Source organism: Pongo abelii, chromosome 6 (genome assembly GCF_028885655.2).
Source record: "Pongo abelii isolate AG06213 chromosome 6, NHGRI_mPonAbe1-v2.0_pri, whole genome shotgun sequence".
Lineage (NCBI taxonomy): Eukaryota > Metazoa > Chordata > Mammalia > Primates > Hominidae > Pongo > Pongo abelii.
The window spans coordinates 127233276-127243177 of NC_071991.2; the positions used below are offsets into that span (position 1 = coordinate 127233276).

The window sequence follows — 9902 nt, forward strand, 5'->3', positions numbered from 1 at the left end:
ATTACAAGTGCATGCCACCATACCTGGCTAATTTTTTATCTGTTTTGGTAAAAATAGGCTTTTGCCATGTTGCTTAGGCTAACAAAAATATTTCACAATAAAAATTCAATTTACTAATTTCAAATGCAGGTGGGGAGAGAAGAGCAGCTACCAAATCAGCTTTGACCAAATTCAGCTAGAAATCAATGCTTTAAGGCCAGGCGCCGGGAGGCAGAGGTTGCAGTGAGTTGAAATCGCACCACTGCACTCTAGCCTGGGCAACAGAGCCAGACTCTGTCTAAAAAAACAAAAACAAAAACAAAAACAAACAAAAAACCAGATTGGCCAGGCGTCGTGGCTCACACCTGTAATCCCAGCACTTGGGAGGCAGAGGCGGGCGGATCACCTGAGGTCAAGAGTTCAAGACGAACCTGGCCAACATGGCAAAACCCTGTCTCTAACTAAAAATACAAAAATTAGCTGGGTGTGGTGGCAGGCCCCTGTAATCTCAGCTACTCGGGAGGGTGAGGCAGGAGAATCGCTTGAACTCAGGAGGCAGAGGTTGCAGAGAGCCAGGCTGGGCGACAGAGCGAGACTGACTCTGTCTTAAAAAAAGGAAGATAAAGTGTGTAAACGATTATTCAAGTGAAAGGTATCACAATCATTGCGGTAAGATAAAATTTGTTTTATTGATAAAAAAATTAACAAAATTCATATACTATAAAATAAGGTTAATAATAAAAAAATAAATCAGTGCTTTAAAAGCATGTAATTTAACATGATTCCTTAAAAATACACAAGTGAGGTCAGGCGCTGTGGCTCAGGCCTGTAATCCCAGCAGTTTGGGAGGCCACAGTGGGTGGATCATGAGGTCAGGAGATCGAGACCATCCTCGCTAACACGGTGAAACCCCGTCGCTACTAAAAATACAAAAAATTAGCCAGGCTTGGTGGCAGGTGCCTGTAGTCCCAGCTACTCAGGAGGCTGAGGCAGGAGAATGTCGAATGTCGTGGACCCGGGAGGCGGAGCTTGCAGTGAGCCAAGATCGCGCCACTGCACTCAGCCTGGGCGACAGAGGGAAGACTCCATCTCAAAAAAACAAACAAAAAAACACACACAAGTGAAACAACAGTTGTCACAATTTTATTTGAGTGTGAAATATGGACCATCATCAGTAAACATTAAACTCAAACTACCTGTTAAACATGGCTGGGCACAGCAGCTTACACCTGTAATCCCAGCACTTTGGGAGGCCGAGGCCAGAGGATCACTTAAGCCCAGGAATTTGAGACCAGCCTGGCCAACAGTGAGACCTCATCTCTGCAAAAAAATAAAATTAGCCAGGCAAGTGGCCAAGGCTGCAGTGAGCTGAGATCACACCATGAACTCTCATTTGGGCAACAGAGTGAAATCCTGTCTCAAAACACACATGTGCACGCGCGCTCATAACACACACACGCACGCGCGCAAACCCTACCACATGATCTAGCTTAGCCAAGAGAAAAAAAAGCGTATATCCATACAATGTTCATAGCAACTTTACTTGTAATAGCCCAAAACCAGAAATAACCCAAATGCCACCAAGCATTAAGAGGTGAATGCATAAACAAATTGTGGTATATCTATATAATAGAATACTACTCAGCAATAAAAAAAAAAAAGAACTAAATAACATGGGTGAATCTCAGAATTATGAGTGAAAGAACCCACACAAAAAGAGTATGTACTGAATGATTCCACTTATATATACAATTCTAGAAAATGTAAAATAATCTACAGTGACAGAAATGAGATCAATGGTTGGAGGGGAAGGAGGGAAAGATCACAAAGGGCCACAAGAAACTTTGGGGGAAGATAAATATGTCTCCTCTCTTGATAAGGATAAGCTTCATGGGTGATACATAAAATTAAAACTTATCAAAAGTATCACTTTAAACATGTACAGTTAACTGTATGTCAATTATACCTCAATAACAAAAAAGAATCCAAGATGCCAAAACCAATTCTACAGCTCCTGTTAAATCTATCTGCTCATAAATATATTTAACCTACCGACTTGCAGTATGCACTCTGAGAATACAAAATTATGCCTAAATTGAGGATCACCATTATCACAAAAAACATCAAAGTTTAAACAATGAGGAAATTAGAATTCATCTTTAATCACTATGCCAGGCTATTTCAGTGCCAAAACGATACCAACTAAAACACAACACAACAAAACAAGAGCCCGCTGAGTGTAGGGCTCTGAGATTTTTAATTAAATATTTTAATTCAAATGTTTACCTTCTTTGATCTAGAATCCCATTTCGGGAAAACAGAAATAACCCAAAGAAAAGCCTATGCACAAAGATGTTAATTTCAATCTTATTCATCAGAGAAAAATGGCAAAGAATTAAATCAATGGCACAGCCATGGGATGGCACATTACATGAGCTACTTTTTTTTTTTGAGACTGACTTTCGCTCTTGTTGCCTAGGCTGGAGTGCAATGGCGCGATCTCGGCTCACCGCAACCTCCACCTCCCAGGTTCAAGCGAATTGATTCTTCTGCCTCAACCTCCCGAGTAGCTGGGATTACAGGCATGCGCCACCACGCCCAGCTAATTTTGTATTTTTTAGTAGAGATGGGGTTTCTCCATGTTAGTCAAGCTGGTCTCAAACTCCTGACCTCAGGTGATCTGCCCACCTCAGCCTCCCAAAGTGCTGGAAGTACAGGCATGAGCCACCGTGCCCAGCCTAGTCATTATTTTTTTTTTTTTTTTGAGACGAAGTCTCGCTCTGTGGCCCAGGCTGGAGTGCAGTGGCGCTATCTCGGCTCACTGCAAGCTCCACCTCCCGGGTTAACACCATTCTTCTGCCTCAGCCTCCTGAGTAGCTGGGACTACGGGTGCCCGCCACCACGCCCGGCTAATTTTTTCTTTTCTATTTTTAACAGAGATGAGTTTTCACCATGTTAGCCAGGATGGTCTCGATCTCCTGACCTCATGATCTGCCTGCCTCAACCTCCCAAAGTGCTGGGATTACAGGCGTGAGCCACCGCGCCCGGCCCCTAGTCATTATTTTTAACTGGGAAAAACAGTTGCAAAAATATTAAGCAAAAACAGGGCAGACGCATACAGCATGATCAACAGGTTGAAAACAATACATCCTGGGGAGAATAAAAGATATAGGAAAAAAGCCATAAGGTTAACATTTAAGGCCAATAGTTCTTAAACAGTGGTCCTGGACCTGGACCATCATCTGCGAACTTCTTAGAACCCACCCTAGACCCAATGAATCAGAAAACTCCAGGAGTGGGATGCAGTAACCTGTTTTAACAAACTCTCCAGGTGATTATTTGTTTTTTGTTTTTTGAGATGGAATCTTGCTCTGTCCCCGGGGCTGGCACAATCTCAAACTAAAGTTTGAGAACTACTGTTTAAAGAACTAGGATACAGGTGACTGGTTTTCCTTCTTGTAATCTATGTTTTTCTCAATCATCTTTCTACTTTTGAAATCCAACTAAGTTCTTTTAAGTATTTTACTAACAGGTACACTCTGTAGGTCTACAGGTAAAAAGCTATTACATTGCAAACATTATAACGTAACGTAAGGTCTGGATTACATGCCTAAAAATCCAGTGATTCTTGGAAACATCAAATCTGTTAAGACTGAAAAGAATACCAAATTTTAAATATATCTATAAAATGCAGGTCAAGGGGCTAAGAAAATTGCAACACTAGAAAAACCAACAAATCTAGGTTGTTCTAATATACATACACAAATACAGGAGGGACTTTTATGGGTCACATCTGCGAAACATCTTTTCCCAAAAAGCTGAATTTTTAGGCTTGCGTGTAATTTACTAGAACTGCACTGCAGGAATCAGATGTTCTGAAGCTGTGAATGCTTACTCATGTAGGTTCCTGCCTAACCAAAATAAGTACCAGTATGTTATATTTGTCACCAAAATCTAGGCAGGGAAGACAAATTCAGAACACTGAGAGATGCCAAATCTTTAACTTTTAGCTTGAAGACCATAAAGCTGTGCCAACTTTCATCTCATCATCTCACTAAAACAGAGGCCACAGGAAATAAAGAGGCAAACCACAGGTTCCCAACTGACACTAGAACTAGTTAAAAGATTAGGGAATTGTCTACACTTTGAACACAAAGAGTAACAAAGACTACTAACTTAGGGATAGACTAACTACTGATTAACAGCAAAATACCAAAGTTAGGTCAAAGACAAATGGCTACATATTTTTAGTTTTGTAATTTTTTTAAACAGGTGTACAGATCCCCATATACATCCTAGCACACAGAATTCACTTTTTAACCTTTCTGTTCCTTGAAAAGTCCACTCTAAGAGTAAATACAAGTTACTCAAAAAGGCACTACACACAGCAATGACCTAACACAGCCTGTCCTTTCCGACTAAAAAAAGTTTTAACCAATTGCATAAGCACCATGACCACCCATACTGAATTTTTCACTACTAAACTCCCAGCACCATGCTGGCACAAAGCAAGTACCCAAACATATGAGGATTTTTTTTTTTTTTTTTTTTTGAGATAAGAGTCTTGTTCTGTCGTCCAGGCTGGAGTGCAGTGGTGTAATTTCGGCTCACCACAACCTCCGCCTCACGGGTTCAAGCGATTCTCGTGACTCAGCCTCCCATGTAGCTGGGACTACAAGCCCGTGCCATCACGCCTGGCTAATTTTTTATATTTTTAGTACAAGTACATACGGGGTTTCACCATGCTGGCCAGGCTTGTCCCGAACTCCTGATCTCAGGTGATCTGCCCGCCTTGGCCTCCCAAAGTGCTGGGATTACAGGCATGAGCCACCGTGCCAGCTTTTTTTTTTTAAATTAAGAGAGTCTTGCTCTGTTGCCCAGGCATGAGTGCAGTGGCATGGTCTTAGCTCACTGGACCTTCAAACTCCTACTTAGGTGATCCTCCTGCCTCAGCCTCCCAAAATGCTGGGATTACAGGTGTGAGCCACCACACTTGGCCACATCTGAGGTTTTGAATTTGTTAGAGAAAGCTTCTAAAACCCTAAAGCAGACACCAACGATTCTGTAAAATTAACTCAGGCTGTTAATGAATCTAGTGTAAGACACCATCCCTTTCTATCACTCTTGATGCTTGCTTAAGGGAAGCTGACATTTCTGCCATAGTTTGGAATCCCTGCAAATGAGTCAGTTAAGTGCATTTCAAGTGGCATGCCCTGGGCCAGGTGCACTGGGCTCACACCTGTAATTCCAGCACTCTGGGAGGCCAAGGCAGGAGGAAGATTTGAGGCCAGGAGTTGATAGGCCAGCCTGGTAACCTAGTCAGACCTCGGTCTCTATAAAAAAATTTAAAAATAAATAACGGGGGGGAATCCTATTTTATTACTGAACTCCCTCTGAAAAGAAGAATCATTGAAAAGTCTTGGTATTGTAAGTTACAAAATTGTACATATGGTGTATGCCGGTCCCCATTATTATCCGATCTACTTTTCTGATTTAACCTTAATTTTTCTCAACATTTCTTGTATTCTAACAGGTCAGGTTTTCCTCTCCTCTTTTTACCCCCTCGAAAACACACTTTTTCCTGTAACACCACTCAGAGGGCCTCCCCAGCCCCCACCTCTTTTGTATATAAACACACTCTCTTGTCACATACTCCATCAGCTGTTTGGTAGCTCCTCCCCTCCTCCTTTTCCGGGTAGTAACAGGGCGGCCAATGAGCGCTGAGGAGCGGTGCCTGCGGCCTTTTGCCTGCATACGCTTATCCAAACAAGCAGCTCTAGCCTTCAGCAGGGGCCACTGGTTCACAGATGAAAGGATCACCAGGGCTGTGCAACAGGGTGAGACAAGTAACCCCCACCAACAAGGAAACCCGTGTAATCTGAGCTGTTTGTTCCTCCACCAGGGAGAACTTAAACCGATATTCCTTTAGGGCAAATCACGCTTTAAGGTCACCAGAGCCCCAGCTCTCAGACAATCTAAATAATCAGCTGGTTGGAGGTGGAAACCTCAAAGGTTGCCAGGCTCTGGGCAGCACAGATCACCAATCTACCTGACTTTGCAAACAAATGGCCGCACTATTCGAGACCATTCCATAGGATCTGGGCTAACTGCAAGATTTTTTTACTGGGACACATTCCTAAAGGATCCAAAAGTCATGTAAATCAGTTTCTAGGCTCCTGGGGAGGTTTGCACAACCCTTAGCAAAGGATCAGAAGAGAAACAATGAATGAGTCAGAGTTTCAGAACATAATCACCCAGCAGATTATTAAGTGCATTGGTGCAAAACACTCACTCCCTGCATAACTTGGGAGTCAGCTCTCCTCCTACCAACCCGTCACAAAAGAAATATCACTGACTCCAAACAACAACCAGAGACGGTGTCTCCAAAAGAACCGAGCGAGGTGGTGGAAGGCAGCGGCCAATTAGTTACACATCCTCTTCTCTCCCTACCCCCACACTGCTACTTTCCTACTATATAGGTTCCCTGCCAGGCTGTAAATCGTGGTGGTATAATTACGCTCAGGAGACATCCAAAAATGGGCTGAAACAGGAGACTGCAAGGAAACCAGCTATCGCCCCCCACACCAAAGAAATCATCAAGGGGCACTGGGGGGCAAGAAGTGCATTCCTTCAGACCTTTTCTTCCTACTTCCTCTCCACCATCTTTCTCAACCCCCAGCCTTTTCACACAATTGTACTCATTTTAGTAGAGGGCTGGGGAATTTTTCCTTAAATTTTCTGCTAAATATACCTTACTCAAAAATTGTTGGCTCCATTTGGGCCTACTGATCTGTGAATTCAACAGAGAAAGGAGGACACAAAATCTCTCACCTATACGACACACACAAAAGGAAATCCGAAACATTTTAACTTCCAAACTCTATTATACCAGAAAATAAAAACGAAACAAAGATAACCTCTGGCTTTTAAATCTCGAAACTGTTATCCTCCTATCTCAGAGATCTACAATTTTAAAGCGCCTCTGCTTTCTTTTGTCAGAAAGGAAGGAAGGTGGGGAAAGAACAGAAGGCCAATGCATCTTTGCCTTTCTTCATCTTCTACTAAAAATAAGCTATGAAATAAGCCACTTAGGGGGAGGAAAAAAAGACACCCTGCTGTTCTTTGTCTGTTTTCCTCTCCCTCTCCACCCCCCACACCCCGACTCCTAAATGCGGTAATCATTTTAGATGCCACAACTACTAAATGAACAAAAGGCACTGTATGGAAAAGGCATCAGGTCAAGTTAGGCCCCCCTCTTTATCCTCAATCTTTTAAAAATATGTCTATGTACATAATTTGAGACTCTGACAACGATCACAAACAGCTGGAATTCTATCTCCCCACTCCATCCTAATTAAACATTAGGTAGAAATTCGCATTAGGTGTGACAATAACTCTCAATTCAAGATAAAAATAACTCAGATTCTGCCACTATGTCATTTCCTAGTTTCTAAACAAAAATAAAACCCGAAACTGCTTTGTGTAAAATGTACACACAGTCATAGTTACAAGTTTTCCTGCAGCCTTATGAAAAGCCAACATTACTGGTATCATTCACACATTTACAAAACAATCACAGCCACAAACAGCTCATAAAGAGTTGATTTCACTTGCGCCTGAACATATATTGGGTACACTATACTTTATTAGTTGCTCCGCTCTAATCTCCCACTCCCCCAAAAATTCTAAACTCCAAACCACAAACTTAGAAGTCTATCTGCTGCTCCTAATTTCTAACCAAGTTTTCCCTGAGCAAGGAGAAAAACACCTTATTTCTGAAAAGATTATTTAAAAAAAATCTTTGCCCAGACAACTTCCCTCCCATCCCCCACTGCCAAACCATATGCAAAAACTACTTTTTTAAAACTTCAGCAAATTCCCTAACTGAATTTTTTGACAATAATCACTGACCTCTACAAAGAGGTAAAACACTCAATCAAAAACAGCAACAAATAAAAGGAAGAAAAAAGGAATTCACCTGAAGAATTTAGCCAAACAACTTGAGTTATATAAACAAAACCCTGCAACAGGGGGAAATGGTGGGGGGATGGGGAGGAGGGAAACAGGAGACAGGACTTTTAAACTGTGTTCCACACTACCACCCTCTAAGCCTCCACTTGCCCCCCTCCCCAAGGACTAGCTGTTCAGAACTCTGGGCTCCCCCTACTCTCTAAATTACCCTTCAAAAGAAAAAAAAAATTCTCGATTTGTCACAGGAACCTTCGCGAATTTCTCTAGCTGGTCCTGAAATAATCAGTCTGGACTCCAACCAAAACCACTGCCTGAAGGGCTCTTATCAGTTATAGCTTTCCCACTGCAATCTCGAGTGCACAAAAGTTGGGGGGAGGGGGCAGAAAATAAAGGGTGTCACTTGGCGACATCAGGGTAAGTATTCCCCCAAGAACCTGACCCTCACAGAGGAAGTTTTGCCCAAGTGGCCAGTCCAGGGACTATTTATTTTGTCCAGGAGCTCCTCTTTCCCCAGCTGTCATACCCACAATATGGAGGGTGGCTTGCTGGAGGGCCCGGGGGTCTTCATCACATACAACTATGGGTGGGACAGGCTTTGTCAGTGGAAAGGAAAACAGTAGGGTTCTCCCGGGGACCAGAAAGCTTAACAGGAGGGACTGATTGAAAACACACAGAGCTCTTTCTTAGAAGAGGGGGCCCTGAGCAGGCGACTCTCTTCCTAATATAGAAAGGAATTAGGGATAAAAGAGGTCGCTTGAGTGACCCCAGTTCAAGCAGCATTGTGGTTGGAGGAAATGGGGGCATCTCAAGAAAGGGAGAAAGGCTTCCCTCTCGGGAATTTCTGCCTTGAGTCCCTAAATCCAAAGCGAGCAAACGGGAGAGAGAAACCCTGAAAATGGGCTCGGTGACAGAGAGTGAGGCGACTGGTCCTGCAAAAAGAAAAAAGGCCGTCTCGGGAGTCCAAACGTCGCGGAGGAAAGTCACGGGCTCTGGGGATACAGGAAGAGCGAGCAGCAACGCATATTTTGGGGTGCTGCGGAGAAAAGGCGAGCTGAAAAGGCTCTCGGCCCCTGGGAGGTGCCAAGGAGCCGCCGTAGGCACTGGGGGAGGAGGGGAGTCTCGGACAGTGGCCTGGAGTGCCCCAGGGCCCTTGCAGTGGTTCCGGGGGTGCCCTGGGCATCCCCACACCGCCCCCCACACACAGCCCGAATTCCCCTCCACGAAGGATACAGCTTGACCACGTCCGTGTCCATCCGCCTCTTGCCCGGACTGGGAGATGACATGGTGTCGCCGCCGCCTCTCTCCCTTCCTCGGCCCGTCTGTCAAGGGCCCGGGGCCCCGGCTCTGAGGAGCCCGCGGCCGCGCCGGCTCCTCGGTGGAGGTGGCAACACCCCCGCGGTCCCGGCGGTCCCGTCAGCCGCCGCCGCCGCCCCCCGCACGGGGGAACACCGGGCACTGTCCGGCCGGGTGGGGGTGGGGACCCCGCGGCGCCCGGCTCGGGCTGCCCCTCTCCGGCTGTGGTTCCGCCGCGGCCCTGCCCCGGCACTCCTCTGCTCCGCGCGACGCCCCCTCCTGCCTGCTCTGGCTCGCTCGCCTGCTCCCCACTCACCCTCTGACCGGCTCCTAGCAGCCTCCACTACAAGCGGACGACTCCTTCTCAGTCGGCCTCCCTACCCCAGCCTCGCTCTGGGCGCCGTGACGTCACCTCTGTGACGTCATCGGAGGGGCGGGTCTGGTCGCCGAAAGGGGTGGGGCGCCGCCGCGGCGTGGGCTTTCCCGGGGGATTCTGGGAGTTGTAGTTCCTCTTTCTCCGGCTGTCTCACACCCTCTGTCCCCTCCCCCAACTTCCCCACCTACTTCATCGCTCAACTGCCAGTGTCGTTATCATCATCCTAAACGATAAGAGTAAATAATGGCAATATTATTACATTCGTGGATTTTAGGGTAATGAA

At 45.3% G+C, this 9902-nt stretch overlaps 1 protein-coding gene across 2 annotated transcripts in view; it reads right to left on the reverse strand.

The window, feature by feature from the left end:
- The window catches only part of UBE2H (ubiquitin conjugating enzyme E2 H), a 120549-nt gene extending 110897 nt beyond the window's left edge, over positions 1 to 9652 (reverse strand). For both annotated transcript variants that reach the window (XM_009243220.3, XM_002818440.5), the window contains exon 1: positions 9181 to 9652. In XM_009243220.3, coding sequence (XP_009241495.1) covers positions 9181 to 9233 — 53 coding nt within the window. In that variant the 5' untranslated portion in view covers positions 9234 to 9652. The remainder of the gene's footprint in view (positions 1 to 9180) is intronic.
- Between the last annotated feature and the right edge of the window lie 250 nt (positions 9653 to 9902).